Source organism: Fundulus heteroclitus, unplaced genomic scaffold (genome assembly GCF_011125445.2).
Source record: "Fundulus heteroclitus isolate FHET01 unplaced genomic scaffold, MU-UCD_Fhet_4.1 scaffold_285, whole genome shotgun sequence".
In the NCBI taxonomy this organism is placed as follows: domain Eukaryota; kingdom Metazoa; phylum Chordata; class Actinopteri; order Cyprinodontiformes; family Fundulidae; genus Fundulus; species Fundulus heteroclitus.
Window position 1 is genome coordinate 46,552 of NW_023396695.1, and position 16,515 is coordinate 63,066.

Genomic DNA, 16,515 nt, shown 5'->3' on the forward strand with positions numbered 1-16,515 from the left:
TGTTGCTGGTTGACTCAGTCTAGGCTGCAAGTCAGCATATGTGTCGTAGCAAGGATCTAAGAAACCAAACCTCAACCTAACACTTCTCTGCTTTGGGCAGCAGGGGGAACTGTTGCTCTTTCAACTATATGGACCCACACCAGGCTGAAAATCAACACTTGTGTTGGGCAGTGAAGGCTGTTATTCGGCAGAGATGATCTTTAGGATGGGTTTGACACATTCAGCGAGTTCGAAAGAGCTGGCTGTTTTAAAGTAGGAATTTTTCAAAATCTGTGCCTTCCACTTCCAACATTTGAGGACCAAAATGTTCACATTTTGGACAAAGAGGACAGATGGTTTGAAAGGGGTGTGAAGGAAGCCATCTACGTTAAGAGAGAAAGACCAACCTTAAACAGAGGAGGAGGCCTTAGGTTCCAACTCTCAAAAACTTACAACATAGCTATAGGGTTAATTCCAGCCAATCATCACCTCAATTCTCATCCTCATATGGGTGATCAAAACTTCACTCCTTTAAGACAGGCCAATAACAACCCTAATGACTCCTAGTTACAGAGGATTGGACCAGTTTCGGTTCAATCTGCTGGCTTAACGACCGCCCATTACTAAGGAGTGGTCCTGTTTCAATTGAATCTGCATGTTATCTAAGCCATTGCAAGGCCTTTGTTTGGGCAGTAGTATAAAGCTTAGTACTCATCATTACTCTAGACTTTTTGAATTGAGAAAGCTTCCTGGAGAGGAAGCGAAACATCTTCAACTACGGAAAACAAGTCCAGTTGCTTTGTTTTTTACTCTTTTTGGAATGACCATGACCTGGATGACTGAGAATCTTCACCAACTTTAAGGACTCAACGCCAGGCTGCCAAGCAATGCATGTGTGTTTTCCAAGCTCCGAAGATACCAAGTCTCAACCTAATAGCTCTGTACTTTGGCCAGCAGGGGGAACTTTTACTGTTTCAGTATATGCACCCACACCAGGCTGCAGAGCAACACTTGTGTTTGCTGAGAAGGCTGAAATTAGGCATAGATGATCTTTAGGGTAGGTTTGACACATTCCGCTAGTTTGAAAGAGCTGGCTCTTTTAGTTTTAGAGTTAGTTTTCTTTAAAAGTGTATACCTTCCACAACCCCTAGCGGGCGTTATGGTAAACCTACCAAGCTGATATTGTTCTGAAAAATACTTCATTGTGTTGACAGTTGGACAACCTAGGGGAAACCTTGGATTAGGAAAGCTGGTGACACATATGTTGGCCAGCAGAAGGCACTGTTGCTGTTTCAACTTTAGGGACCCACGCCAGGCTGACAAACATGTGTTTTCCCAAGCTTCCAAAAGTCTCAACATCTGCCAGACTAAATTCAATTAAATCTAATTAAATTTTATTTCAATATAGCACCAATTCATGAAACGTGACAAATCTCAAGGCATGTCCCAAAGTCAAATTGAATCAGATTATACAGATTGGGTTTATATTATACAGATTGGTCAAAGAGATCTGCTATGAAACCACGCATGTGTTGCCAAAGTGGAGTTTCAACTTTATGGACCCACACCCGGCTTCAGAGCAACACATGTATTTTCCCAAGCTTCCAAACTACCAGGTTTCAATTTAACAGTTGTCTATTTTGTGCCAGCAGGGGGAACTCTTGTTATTTCCAAACAGTTCTCTACATTGGCCAGCAGGGGGAACTGTTGCTGTTGCAACTTTATGGACCCACGCGAGGCTGCCAAGCAACGCGTTTTCCCATGTTTCCAAACTACCAAGTCTCAACATCAGTCCAACTAAATTCAATTCAATCCAATTCAATTTTATTTCAATATAGCACCAATGCATGAAACATGTCACATCTTGAAAAAATCATGAAACGTGTCACATCACGTCATATTTTAACCCATGCATACATGTTGTCTCGTGATGTTTTTCTCGTGCAAGGTTTTTGATATCTCAAACTGTATTCTGGAATAGGATATAGTGTGAAATATGTATTTTTTTCCTCTCCTTCCCCATATGTGGCTCCTATCTTTAAAGGCAACGCCCTATGGAAACCGCTTCAGACGGGGTCTTTGGCAGCAAAGCCTCAGTCAGTCGTTCCCCTGAAATGTTTGTGATGTATGTGATGGATGATTGTACTGGAACTGTAATTTCCCTCTGGGAATGAATGGGAGCCTATAGCAGCTATGCCTTAGGTACATGCCGTCTCCACCAAACTTACACGTTACCTGGGGACGCCCCAACAGAGTCTCTGTACCAAGTTTGGACCCTCTAACATTTACACTTTTTGAGCTATTTTGAGTGCCTGAACGCCCCAACTGGTTTTCATCCCTATACCCTAACCTAACCTAACCCTAATTCACTATCCCTCTGGCAAATTCCCTGCACAATACTGTAATCTAACACTGGTGGATTCGCTACCTGAATTAGAGTCTAACCTTATCCTCTCTCCTAGACCCTGGCGCCCCATTGTCTCTTCAGGTAACCTGATGTCCAGCCGTCTCTCCTTCGTCTTCTGGAACTTGACGTCCCGTCGTCTCCCGTGCTTCTTAGTTCCCTGCGTCCCGCGCCAACAACGTCTCCCGTCTTACTGAATAAAACCTGCTAAACTCTAACTTGTTCTCCTGAGCTTTCTGCATGTGGGCTAAACACCTCAAAACCATGACAGAAGGTACACCTGGTCTGGCGTTCTGTTAGCTGTGACATCATCAGGGGAGGCAGATCATCTTCTATTACCATCTAACATAGAAAGTACTCCTGGGTCAATGTGAGCTTCTGTGCTTTCTGTGTCTCTGCTCTGTCTTCTCTAACATAGAAAGTACTCCTGGGTCAATGTGAGCTTCTGTGCTTTCTGTGTCTCTGCTCTGTCTTCTCTACCATAGAAAGTACTCCTGGGTCAATGTGAGCTTCTGTGCTTTCTGTGTCTCTGCTCTGTCTTCTCTAACATAGAAAGTACTCCTGGGTCAATGTGAGCTTCTGTGCTTTCTGTGTCTCTGCTCTGTCTTCTCTAAGCCCCAGTGGGTGGAGGCAGATGAGCGTTCACACTGAGCCTGGTTCTGGTTCTGCTGGAGGTTCTCCTCCCTGTTAAAGGGGAGTTTTCCTCTCCACTGTCGCTTCATCCATGCTCAGTATGAGGGATTGCTGCAAAGCCATCAACAATGCAGACGACTGTCCACTGTGGCTCTACGCTCTTTCAGGAGGAGTGAATGCTGCTTGGAGAGACTTGATGCAACCTGCTGGGTTTCCTTAGAGAGGAAACTTTCTCACCAACCTGGAGGATCAAATGGAAGCTGACTTTGGAAAGAACCTTGAGATGATGGGATGTTAATTGGAGCTATAGAAATTAAATTTAGTTGAATCCTTTGAGGCTTCATAACTTGGTGAGTTCTAGTCCTACATTGGTAGGAGCTACAATTAGATGTTTTTGAATGCAGCTTTAGACCTTTTCTGTGCTCAGGTAAGAACATCCCCATGAAAAACAATGATGGACCAGTTTTTCAACATGAAATGATTCAGAATAACTGGAGAGAATGTCAGATTCAAACAAAAAGCAAAGGTGGAACAGTAGACTGATTAGCATTTCTATTCTATTCATCTTATTGAGCATTTGAATGATAAAAATCACACACAGCTGGTTTAAGATGTAAAATATTTTATTTTCTGTAAATGATTCTAAATCAAATTCACCATATTTCCCCAAAAAGATCAGTTTGCTTACATCCATTTATAAAAAAAAAAAAAACAGAACCAAGGCTTCATGACATCAACCTGTACACATCAGCAGAGCCTGAGTGAAACTGGGTTTCTACACGGCAGCAGGACTTAGAGAGCGTCGCAGCCCACACTCTGGTTAAGGGGGGGTGGGGGGGGGGGGCTCTAAACGTCTTCTCTGTCTTTTTAGTTATGGTACAGATATTTACACGCTGCCACGCTGGACCTCGAATGCACTGCAGTTTTAGAAAATAGCTTCATTAGGTAATAAATACAAAAAGATGAAAATCTCTTATTTTACAGGAAACTGATGAGGAGGAGAAGCAGGGAAGGACCAATCAGGTAGGTTTGTGTGTTTTTTTATGTCATCTTGTGTTTTAGTGCAAGTTAAAGGACGACGGCACATTCGTTTATTTCAGTGGCGTTTACACTCACATTTACACGCAATTTACACCGAGGACCAGCCTCTTGGTAAGCTCCACCCACAACATAAATGCCCGCCCCATCTGTAAATCAATTACACAGTATAGACTATTTCCTCTGATCTAATGATGATGATGATGTCATTAGCTCCGCCCACAGGGAGGGCCAGCAACCACACGCACTCAGTTCATCCACTTGCGGCAGTTCACAGCTCCACAGTGACACGGGATCTTGTGCTGGTCGTCCTCCAGGTCAAACTGGTAGTCGTAGCAGAGCTGTGAGGGGCGGAGCCAATACGATGAGCCAATCACATTCACAGACTGATAGGTGGACTGATTGCTGCGTGGACCCTACCTCCTCTCCTCTCTGGATGCGCCTGCACGAGCTGATGATGATCTTGTTCTCCTTCTCCACCGTCACCACCTCTGTGATGCAGTTCGGAGCACACGAGTGGTTGATGTACCTGTGGACCGCACAGAGCCCGCCCCTCCCAGGTGAGCACAGCGCAGGCGCCTCCAGCCTCTGAAAGGTCACATTTTCAGCTACTCTTACCTGGCCGGCCCTCCGGTGATGGTGGCGTCGATCACGTAGTCGTTGTCGATCCGGAACATGTACACGCCTCGGTTCTACAAACACCAGAACATCAGAAAATGTAAAGATTCAACCACAACACAGAAGCTGATCTGAGCTGCGATGTCCGGGTCAGAAATAAACTAACCGGGTTACATTTACACTCAGACCTAGAGAACCTAGAACCCAGAGGAGGTTCTGTTGGACGTGTTGAATACAGCAAGGAGAAGCTAATGGACCTAGAGTTGCTGTGGCGGTGGAGACCATAAAGGATCCAGAACCACAGCTGGCTGCAGCAGAGGCGGCATTTCTACTCTTCAATCGTCAGCATCTGTCTACAGGCTGCACAGTGGCCCTGCAGCAAGAGGGTCCTAGGTTCAAATCCCAGCCTGGGGTGTTTCTCCCTGTGCATGCGTGGGCTCTCTCTGGGTACTCCAGCTTCCTCCTTCAGTCCTGGTGCTTCTACATCACCTTTGGGTGTGTCTTGGTGTCGCCCTGTGATGGACCCGCCTCCCGCCCCCAGCAAGGACAGGCGGGTCCATTGGACGAAACATTTCAGTCTTCTGTGGAAGACTCAAATCCCTCAAAGGATGATTTTGGTGTTTTAAATCCTACCAAAGAAAACCAGGCTAACTTGAATATCTCAGAAGAAGGTGCAAGTGATTGAAGAGCATGTGAACTGCAGTTCCCAAAGAAAATGTATTTATGGACATATACTGTTAAACTTAGTTCTCAATATAAACAGATACGAAATGTGACTAGTTGCACAGGAACTAATACTGTGAGAGGCTTTTTTTCTGTTTGTATTTTATTTTGACTTGAACAAGTAATACTACTGCTGCTGATGTCATATTTTGTAGATTTTTCAAGATGTTTTTTTAAACTACCAAAATTTTAATAAATATATTTTGGGAAAAATAAAACCAGGCTGACCTCCATGAATGTTGAGCAAAAACAGATTTCAGCCAAAGAACCGGTGCTGCTCCACATGGACCCGTCGCCCAGGACTCGGGTATTAAAGTCTAACTCTTGGACTGAATGTATTTTTACGCAGATGCATTCAAATAGTCACCAGAGTAAAGAAATGTATATTATATATGAATTATGTGCGCCGTTGGGAAGTAATTTCGATAAAACTTGCTGTATAAGCGAAAAAGCCCGAACATTCTTCAATCGGACTTTTTCGGAATGTGACGTCACAAACAAAACGAGTACCGAGCATCCGGCTGCTAACACTACGACTTTCGCTACTGATTTATTAAATTTAATTAATAACTCTTACTCTACGTACAAAAAATTTATAAAAAAAATGTCTGATACATCTACAAACTCCACCTTTAGCATCGGCGACTCTGATACCGAATATATATACGAAGAAACGGAGTTTGAACAAGGTGAACCTGAGGAGACTATATCTAACGCTGCCCAAGACATAGAGCCTATGCTCCATTGTAAGTACCCCTCAAAATCCTCGCTTGTGAAGTGTGAATTGCATAAAACACTTTTTTCACTGCCGGCAATCCGGTCCTTTCGCGTTTCTTTTATGAATTTATCCCATTTCTTTCGGACCTTTTGATCCACCGGCCAAGTGTGTAGCGGTGAAGTTGGTTTGACATGGACATTCCTGCTCCGCGGAGTCAGCGGAGCGGCTTGAGAAACTAAAATCTAATCAGATTTGTTGACGGTCCCACGGCGTATGGGAGAAGGAAGCAGCTGAGAGACGCTGGACGAAATCAGAGTCCATCAACCGGATCAACCGTGAGCTAGATCCCGCTGACTCCGCGGAGCTTGAATGTCCAATATCAAACCAACTTCACCGCGGTCTGCACTACAGCCACCAACTGCGCACCTAGAAGGCATTTTATTGTGGACTTAGTTCAGCGATTTCTTATAATATACGTACATGTACAATGTATGCAAACCCTCAGGCATGAGTCTGTGAAAAGGATTAATAAAACAAAACACTGAAATAATCCTTAGTGAACAATGTTTGTTTTAACCTATCGGCGGGTCGTCCTATCTGCTGAAGCGCCGTGTGTCTGACTCTGCTTTCTGATGTTACACAAACATGTCTGAACATCCATCCATCCATCCATCCATCCATCTATCCATCCATTTTCTGACCCGCTTAATCCCTCGTGGGGTCGCGGGCGTTGCTGGAGCCTTTTTCCCGATATAAAATAATTGTAGCCGTCCAGTGGTTTCAGGGGCTTTCGTGCTCTCTCGTCTGTACTGGCCTGCGTGTTTATAAGGCAGCTGTATGTCGCCGTACGGAACACTTGGCCAGCATTTCACAGACTCGCTCCGTCCCTTCAGGCTTTTGCTGTGTGGATCTGGCAATCTGACACCATCAACCATCAACTTACTCTTATAACGATCTTGTGATACGTTATCTAAAGAAGAAAAATACGTGGAGAACTCGTCAGTTTCTCTGTTTGTGCCTGCTATGTGTTCGCCTTCTGCCTACCAGTCCGGCGCGCATGCGCGGAAAACCCGCATCAAAACAATAACAGTGAACTGGTCTATAAGCGACACTAGAAGGCATTTTATTGTGGACTTAGTTCAGCGATTTGTTTTAAAAGCGCTTGCTCAAAGTAGACGTGGATCAGCAGGTTTGGTGTGTCAAAGAAAATACTGGAAAACATCCATATATCCTTGTTCGCCGTACCGGTTGTACAACGTAAACAATGTGTGTTTCTATGCAAGTTGGCTGCGCGCATTCTCGCTGTTCTTGAACTGACGTCACACGTTGGAAATGGCCGATCGTAAACGGAGGCAGCACTCAAACGCGGAATACCATAATCAGTGTAAAAAATGCGCAATATTTCATATTTATTATTTTTTTCAGTCCAAGAGTTAGACTTTAAGACTAGAGGTTCACCGATCCAGTTTTTTACGATCCAATACGATACCTGGACTGAGCGTGGTGGCAGATACGAGCCGTTACAACTGTTGAATGAATGAACCTTGCCATGTGAGAGAAGGCATCAGGCTTGACTTAAAGAGTCTTTGAGTTCTTTAGCATGCTGGTTTTGGAGCCGCTGCATGTTGCAGTCGCACTAAAGCGTATTAAGTTTGTTTCTAAACAGCCGACTAGGCTCGGTCCGGTGATTGCTCCATGTTGCTCTGTGACGACGTACAAACATATAAACTGAAGTGATTAGACCGCTGTAGCTGTACTGGCCTTTATGATACTAATAAAAAAAGAAATTACTGGATCAGAATGCTGGATCAGCGACATTCATCCGATATCTGATCCAGGTAACAGATCGGGGCGTCTTAAATTAAAACCAGTGGAAGATACATTAGTCAATGTAAGACGATGTGTCTCAGCAGCAGGGTTACAGGTGTGTCACCTGGGCCTCGTAGAGCCTCTCCTTGCGGTTGGCCACCTCGCTCCTGATGATTGTGCCGATGTACTCGATGACCATGGTGCACTTCTCGATGTCTTTGGCAGCGTACAATCCCAGTCCCTGCATGTGAACACAAACACACGCAGCGTGAGCCGTCGAGCCCACAGGTGGCGCTGTTACCTTCTCTCAGGGACGCAGCCGTCTCACCTGGATGCCGGAGCGGGCCAGGTACACGTTGCTCTTCCATTCTGCCTTCATGCGACGGTACTGGGCCGACTTGGAGTGGCGGCTCTGATGGGTACCGGCCACAGACTCGCCGGGAGACAGGGACAGGACTCCAGGAACGAGCCCGACGATGGAGCCCACCGAGCCCTGACATCTGGGAGCGATGCTGGTCAGCAGGTACGGCCTGTCAGAGGGGGGGGGGGGGGCATAGCTGACGTTTGTTAGGGTATCTGAGCCATAGGACAGGTGTAGCACCTGTTATTAAGCTAAATCAGAATCTGAAATACTTTACACATACTCTACATGTGACAGAGAAGCTGGAAGCGAACCCACAACATTTCTGCTCCACCCATGCACCCACAGTGGGCTGAAACAGCCGAGGGATTTTCAGCAGAGTGAACCCTCGCTGGTGTTCTCCTGTCTCTGAGAACGGGTCAAAGTCCCACAAAACAAGAACAGCAGCGTCTCTGGCCCGATAAGTTTAGTGGGACACAAAAACTCAACACCTCTTAGCTGCAATTGATTTTTCTGTGATTAATACAACCTGACTTTGCTTAATTTTTAATTAAACAGATAAATTAGCATAAACCAACACGTTGTTAGCTTTCTGGCAGACTTAGATCTAAAGACATAAATGTTTAGAACAGAATTTTATTGGTAGAGGAACCGGTCTTTTTTACGATCCTGTCCCGCTGATTATTGGGAACATAGAGCTCCACAGCGCCCTCTGGTGGGGCCAGACCCCACATGCAGAGACGCCACAGAACAAGACTAACCTGGGTTCTATTGGATTTGGTTCCGTTTTAAAACAAAGCTTTACTTTCATGTTTCACTATTTTGTTTTTGGTGTTAATACCATGAAACCATGGTTCTGATTTGCCTGGTTCTGTCGTAGAAGGTTCCGTTCCATAAGTGGACAGCAGAACCAGCTGTGAGAGTAAAGCAGACCTGACCATCAAGAACACCATGATGTACATAAGACAATCTCCCCCTCAAAGGACAGAGGCTCTACCGGTGGAACAGGAAGTGATGTCATTACCTCTTGGCCTGACAGGCTTTGGGTTCAGAGCGAGCCGAGCCCGACGGGTTGAACGCCAGAGGCCACTCCATGAGCGGGTTCCTGCCGTAACGGAAGGTGTAGCGCTCGCAGGCCTCCACGCCGGGCAGCTGATGGAGCGGGACGGACAGAGAGAGAGACAGGCAGAGAGTGAGGGGGTCACTGGGGGGGGGGGGGTCACTGGGGGTGCTGGACTTACAGACTCGATGATCCGGGTCACTGCAGACGTGGTCAAGCCAAACAGATCTTCTCCTTTCAGGTAAACAGGGAACAGCTTCAGGGTCCCACTGGAGCTCCTCATCTGGGCCACTGGTTCCAGAATCTGGGCCCACACGGCTGCACAGGCGGGTCAGAACCAAGCCAGCTTTATTTATAATATACTTTACCAACAGCAGCCACTGACCAAAGGAATTATTTCAAATAAAAACATTAAAACTTGATAAATCAAAGCTTAAAGCATTGATCAACACCTTAAGAGCAGATGTAATGTCTGTTGAAGCTTTTCTAATTGCGGTTTATAATTCAGCAGCTGCAACAGCAATAGCTCGGTACCTCCATGAAGGGGCGGTGCAGCTCAGAGAGGTGGGAAGGGGCACGGCCATTTAAAGACTTAACATCAACTTTAAATGAACAGGGAACCGGGGCAGACGATCAAATGAGAGTTGCTCTCTCAGTCGAGTTCCCAGAGAGAGTGAACCTGCTGCGAGGTAACGGTACCTACCTTTGGGTGTGGGTCCCGTCAGAACCACGTCTTCATGTCCTTTCTCCACCACCTTGACCTTGAACAGCGGCTGGGCGTCATGCTCCTCGATGTAGCACATGTACTTGCAGCGTCTGCAGGAGGAACCAGCGATTAGTCACGTTCCAATCAGCAGAACCAACCCTGGGTGATGTAGGTCTGGGTGTGCTGGCGGACCGACTCTCCAGTTCTTGCACAACCATAAATACGCCATTAATTCTTTATTAAAAGTGTTTTTACTGTTTATCTTTTTAGTTTTCTTGTTTAACCATAATGAACTAAAGCATTAATTGGCTATATTCAACATAGTAATGATGGGACGGTAAGAGTTATTGAAATAACTGATATGTTCATCTTTCTGCCAGCATTGTTCACCCATCCTTCTAAAAATTAGTTGACACTTATTTACCTGTAGATATATAGATATTAATCATCTAGGCTATATTTATAATTTAAGTTGAAGTAAATGTACCGTTGTTTAAGTGAAAAAATGTGGATATATGAATGGGAATTAAAATATATGAATGGAAAATCAAGAGCTGGAAGTGCCAAAAGTTGATACATAATAAAATTATTGCTTTCATTCTGTGTAGTTCTGTTATTAATCTTGTTGGTCTCTGACTGTGAAACAGCTTTAAACTATAACTGAGTGCAACAGTAACATTCCTGAAATACAGCTGCCTCTGAAAGATTTTCTTAATCTCCTACGTTATTAAAAAGCTGCTGTTGGCATAAAAACGAAAAGCAGCACAAAAACTGTTCAGAACTGAGAGCGTTCCTCATTGTGTTAGGAAAGCAATGTGTGATTTGAGAATATTGAGATAAATTATTGACAGCGGCAAAAAACGGTAACGCTTGAAAACATACTAATCCAGAAATGATTCAACATTTAATCGTGGTCTGATCAGCCTCCCAACAGCGATTTCTGAGGAGTATTTGCTCTTCGGCATGCAGGCTCCTGCAGAAAAGGAAACGCCTTTCCAGACACGTCGTTGAGCAGATCTCAGCTAAAAAGAGGAAAAACTCGGTTGTTTCAGAGTAATTTGTAGTCATAATTTGACTCGGGTCAAGGCTTCTGAGCTTTCTGAAATGGAAAGGCTGAGGTATGCAGGGATTTACCCCTAAACTAACCCAGCTTTCTGAACCGGGCCCCGCTGCACGTCAGCTGCGTGGGATCTGCTTATCTGAGAACCTTCAGTGCTGGTTTTCAACCAATTTGTAACAAATTTCATAAATTTGGTTGGTTTTTCAGTGCTACACCTGCTGTTTGTTTCTGGAGCGCTGTTGCTCTGCGGGCATTGGTGGAGATTGGTCTCAGTTCTTCCTTAGCAGGACCGCTACTCTGAAATAAAACATACTATAGAGCTCTTTTTTCATGTAATAAGGCTAAATCAGCTGTATCTAAACTAAGCAATCTAAAAGAAATTATTGCTGTAACTGATCCTTTTAGTAAGCAGTGCAGCTTGTTATAATGTCAGGTTTTGGACAGGTGTAATGTAGCCTCAGTGTTGCTCACAGAGCTCCACTTTGTGTGTCTGCTCAGACATGAAAACTTAGGGGGAACATTGGATCTGAGCCTCGGCAGGTTTAACATCCACCAACCTTCAGAATAATTTCCCTCCTGGAATCACAGTTTTTTTCACAGGATCCTGGACAATTCTGCATTGTTCCGCTAGGAGATGCTAATAGCCGTTAGCCATTTTCTGTTTTTATCCCTTGCTGCACATGCACAGTACCTACTTCCATTAAATATTAAATAAACTCAAAAGGCTTTATTTACAAACAAATTGAGCTAAAACAAAGCATAACACCAAAGTAACAACTAATGTGATAATCTTTCATAAAAAGATTATCACAACCAGAGTGAGCTACTGCATTTAAAAAACGTCAAATAACGTGGCTATGCACCTTTAAGATGCTGTTAAGAGCAAGAGTAGCCCTCATAATTTAGCATCTGGCTGCATTTTAAAGATTTTGGGGACAGAAAGCAGAGTTGCTGCACAGCAGAATAATAATAATAATAATAATAATAATAATAATAATAATAATAATAATAATAAGAGCAGGTTCCACTAAAACCTGGAGAGGCATATCAGGGTTTGTTTTTACTTTGTACAACAAAAAGGTTAGACTGCAATATTACACACATTTCCCCACTGTGTGACAGTAAAAGTATTTATATTCCTTAACAGAACTTTTTTTAGTCCAACTGTTTTTAATGTTCTATTTTTTTTCTGCATTTTATTCCTGCTTGCTTTTATTTTGTTTTATTTTCCTATATTTTAATCATGCAAACCACTTTGCATTGTCTCTGTACTGAATTGTGCTATATAAATAAATGTGCCTTGCCTTAACAGAATGATTTAAAAAAGGCAGTATTTACTATGCCTGAGTTTAAATAGCCTGTTTACCTCTTGATAAATGCGTATTTATTTTTATTGTCTATATGTGGACTACAAAATGCAGGATGGAATATGCAAGTGAACTTTTTTGCATTTTTGGTTGGTGACCATTTTGACTAGAGAGGCAGCTGCACTTTACTGATGTTTTAACATTTTCATCCTAGAACATTTTAGCTGCACATTTATTCTTATTATTCAAAAAAGAATTCAATTATTTGCTAATTTGCATTTTTTTCATTTATTTCTATTACTTTTGAAAAATCTGCAGAATAACTCCATATTTTATTAATTACTCCATTAATCATCAGAAAAACCGATAGAATAATCGATTACTACAATAATCGACAGCCCTATTAATTACACTATTAGAAAAAATATTTTAACTAATGATCAAACAGAGCATTTGAGTTTTCTTGTACATAAAAAATACAAATTTTTCTTAGACTGGCTTTTCATGCAGACCTAATGTGGTGAAGCGTAAACATATTTTCCATTTTTGATGGTTTTATGCTGACAGCTGTGCAGGAGATGCAGGTTGCCCAAAGCTCCCAGGGATCCTCTCTATGTCCTGCTGTCATCTACTTTATATCAATCTTTGTTTATTAGGCAGTCAAGATAACGATTCCTTGTACAGGGGACTAATTATGTGTTTTTTGTTTTTACTAAAAACATTCCTGTGTTGTAGATATCTGACCTTTGCTGATTATTATATTAATTAAAGCAGTGTTTAGTAGTTATTCTGAATAAAGCCTGTACTTGTAAAGCAACAGCTCTGGGCAGATGCAGGTGTTTCTTGCTGATGGACCCATTTCAATTTAAGGAACAATATCAGCTGTATAACTCTAAATCTGCTCATTATCTACTATTATTTATCAGTTGACAGAAAATAATCTATTAACTAATGGTCCTCTAAACACCTAAAATAGTTAGATTAGCAGCATGGCAAATGCAGGAGGTTAGAAGGGAGGTCTAGAAAACTGAATGGCTTTACGTTAGGGGTGAATGATATATCGGCATTAACATCGGCCTGTTAGCTTCTCATGTTCATCTCCCGCTTGTTGACGAGTCCTGGGAGGGAGGGATGGGATTGGTCGAGCAGCAGCTGTTTGATCATGTGACGGTGACTCACGGCAGGAGCAGAGAGCCGTGCCAACGTTTCAAAGAAGACACGCAAGAAGCGGCATGTAACACTGGCAAAAAGAAGAATAGGAGGTGATGGCCTGAACATCCTCCATAGGTTCTATCCAGCCAACCATAACCCTAAAGGACGCGGCTTTGGTTTCTTAGCGCCACCCAGTGGACGGACGGAGATTCGTCATAAACGACCCGTGGAAACAGCTGCATTTAAATGGTCAGTAAAACTAAACCTGGATCACCTGTTGCTGTGTCGCATGCTCCAGTAGAAGCGGTTGGCGTGGTAGCCGACCGGGAAGATGGCCGTCTGGTTGTGGAAGCTGCCCATCTGCTGTGGGAGGAGCCTGCCGACGCATCGGAACAGCAGGCTGCCCACCCGGAAGGTGTGCTGCCGCTCTCCTCGCTGCACTATAGCAGCGATCTGCCGAGCCTCGTCTCGCTGGACAAAGACCCGGCGGAACACGGCAAAGCAACGCAGCTCCGAGTCGTACGGGTCCGAGCACGGAGCGGGGTCAGGGGTCGGGCCGGGCGTGGAGAAGGGGGAGGAGCTGGACGACCGGTCTCCACTCAGAAGAATGGTCCTGGGCTTGTGGAGGTGGCAGAGCATGGTCTTATCCTGCAAGAGCAGGATGAGGATTACTGAGCGTGCTCACGGACGGCTCGGGCGCCTCCGGTCCTGCGGAGTGAGCGTTACCTTGAAGAAGGTGCAGTGGGCCTGCAGGGCACAGGTGAAGTGGTAGGTGTTGGTGCAGCGCAGCCGGTTACAGCCGGTGGTGGCGCCGGGGCGATCGCAGTGGGCGCACCGAAGCGTCAGCCCCCTTCTCAGAGCCAGCTCCACGTTTATCAAGGCGCCCGCCTGAGTCTCGTACACCTCGCTGGACCACAGCGCGCAGTTCAGGTGCACCTGAGCAAAGGTGTGCTGGAGGTCAAACTGGAGCTCAGGCCACAGAACCAGAAGTGGGTCTGCAGCTGCGGCACTCACCCACAGATCCAGGTCGAGGTTCAGCAGTCGGGCCGGTCCGTCGGTCAGCCCGTCTCCCTGCTGTTGACAGAAACAGCAGCGCCGCTGGTCTTTAGGGAGAGGGTCAAGACGTAAACAGGAGCCAAACTTCTTCAGAAGCTCATCCACTTCCTCCTCTGTTGGCATGGCGGCCGCCTCGTTAGGAGCACACGGACCCCTGAGAGGGAGGAAAGGTGGGCGACCCAGACGGGCCCAACAGGAACAGCGAGTTTTAGTTGTTCTCAGAACCACAAACCAAAGAGAAATCAGAGTTTTCAGTCATCCCCCCGTTAGAAAGAATATCTACTAGATTCCAAAAAAAAAAAAAAAAAGTAAAAAACAAAGCAACTGGACTTGTTTTCCATAGTTGAAGATGTTTCGCTTCCTCTCCAGGAAGCTTTCTCAATTAAAAAAGTCTGGAGTAATGATGAGTACCAAGCTTTATACTGCTGCCTAACAAAGGCCTTTTAATGGCTTAGATAACATGCAGATTCAACAGAAACCTCTGTAACGAGGAGTTATTAGGGTCGTTATTGGCCTGGCTTAAAGGAGCGATGTTTGATCACCGTTACAGAGGAGTGGACCAGTTTTGGTCCAATCTGCTGGCTTAATGGCTTTAACGACCGCCCATTACTAAGGGGTGGACCTGTTTCTGCTGAATCTGCATGTTATCTAAGCCATTACAGGCCTTTGTTAGGCAGTAGTATAAAGCTTGGTACTCATCATTACTCCAGACTTTTTCAATTGAGAAAGCTTCCTGCAGAGGAAGCGAAACGTCTTCAACTACGGAAAACAAGTCCAGTTGCTTTGTTTTTTACTTTTTTTTGGGATGACCATGACCTGATGACTGAGAATCTTCACCAGCAATATCTACTAGAGTCAGGCGGTTAGTGCTGAAGGAACTGGGCTACCGTTTGAATCTTAAGAGCCACACAAACATTAAAAGTCCTCCAAACTGCTCTTCATCCTTCCCAGAGGTTCCCTCTGTTGCCCTGCCCAACATGGCCGACATTTCCTTCATGGAAAATACGTTTTGAACTCTGACCTGCTGAGTGTGATGCTGAAGCTCCAGCGACGCCAGCGAGAAAACTTCATCTTCTTCACGCTTTGAGAACACACAGAGTCGTCACCTGACACAGTCCGTGGGCGGGGCTTTAACTTCACTTTAACCTGTCAACCAATCAGAGAGCAACTAATCAATTAGCCCCCTCACCAGGAAGGAAACTGGTCAAACGGGGGAGCAGGCCCACCTTGAGGCTGTCGGGGCGGGGCCTCGTCTCCATGGTTATGGCGGAGGCGGGCGGAAAGGCGAGTGGTGGCGAAGAGGAAGAGGAGGACGATGAAGGAGTGCGCGGGAGAGCGTGGACAGTGATGGAGGACACGTTATTGGTGTACTGGTGCTGAGTTCTGCTGAGAGGAGGCGCACACTCAGAACCGCTCAGCAGCACCGGGACAGCGGGCTGAAGACACAGAGAGACAGAGAGGTGAATTCTGGGAAACCAGCAGAAACAGCAGAAACCTGACCGGCGTGCGTGAGTTCACCTTAGCGTGCGCAGAGCGGTTCTGCTGCTCCGACCCAAACAGAACTGAGCAGGTGGGACTGCAGAACACCAGGCCGGATCCGTCTTTGGACTCGCCGTCCTGTAAAACACACCGTCACTTCCTGCTCCATCCTGCAACGGAACTCACCCTGCTCCACCGAGTCTCACCCGTTTGTAGTGGACTCCGTTTCCCAGCAGCCCCCTACAGCGGCTGCAGCGGCCCGGCTGGTTTCCTGCCGCGGGCGCCGCCCTCTGCGATCTGCCGGCTGGTGAGCCCTGAGGAGACATCCAGCAGGTCTACAGTTACTCTACCACTACAGTTACTCTACCTCTACAGCTACTCTACAGTTACTCTACCTCTACAGCTACTCTAC

At 45.3% G+C, this 16,515-nt stretch overlaps 1 protein-coding gene across 1 annotated transcript in view; it reads right to left on the minus strand.

The window, feature by feature from the left end:
- Positions 1 to 3,621: 3,621 nt before the first annotated feature.
- The window catches only part of LOC118559443 (histone-lysine N-methyltransferase 2C-like), a 46,759-nt gene continuing 33,865 nt past the window's right edge, over positions 3,622 to 16,515 (minus strand). Inside the window, exons 24-38 of the mRNA XM_036130164.1 lie at positions 16,310 to 16,417; positions 16,143 to 16,241; positions 15,851 to 16,060; positions 15,646 to 15,770; positions 14,583 to 14,778; positions 14,295 to 14,504; positions 13,843 to 14,216; positions 10,047 to 10,159; positions 9,525 to 9,661; positions 9,308 to 9,435; positions 8,251 to 8,452; positions 8,047 to 8,163; positions 4,673 to 4,746; positions 4,475 to 4,583; positions 3,622 to 4,395 (exon numbers count right to left, since the gene is read on the minus strand). Of these exons, the coding sequence (XP_035986057.1) occupies positions 4,303 to 4,395; positions 4,475 to 4,583; positions 4,673 to 4,746; positions 8,047 to 8,163; positions 8,251 to 8,452; positions 9,308 to 9,435; positions 9,525 to 9,661; positions 10,047 to 10,159; positions 13,843 to 14,216; positions 14,295 to 14,504; positions 14,583 to 14,778; positions 15,646 to 15,770; positions 15,851 to 16,060; positions 16,143 to 16,241; positions 16,310 to 16,417 (2,295 nt within the window). The 3' untranslated portion in view covers positions 3,622 to 4,302. The remainder of the gene's footprint in view (positions 4,396 to 4,474; positions 4,584 to 4,672; positions 4,747 to 8,046; positions 8,164 to 8,250; positions 8,453 to 9,307; positions 9,436 to 9,524; positions 9,662 to 10,046; positions 10,160 to 13,842; positions 14,217 to 14,294; positions 14,505 to 14,582; positions 14,779 to 15,645; positions 15,771 to 15,850; positions 16,061 to 16,142; positions 16,242 to 16,309; positions 16,418 to 16,515) is intronic.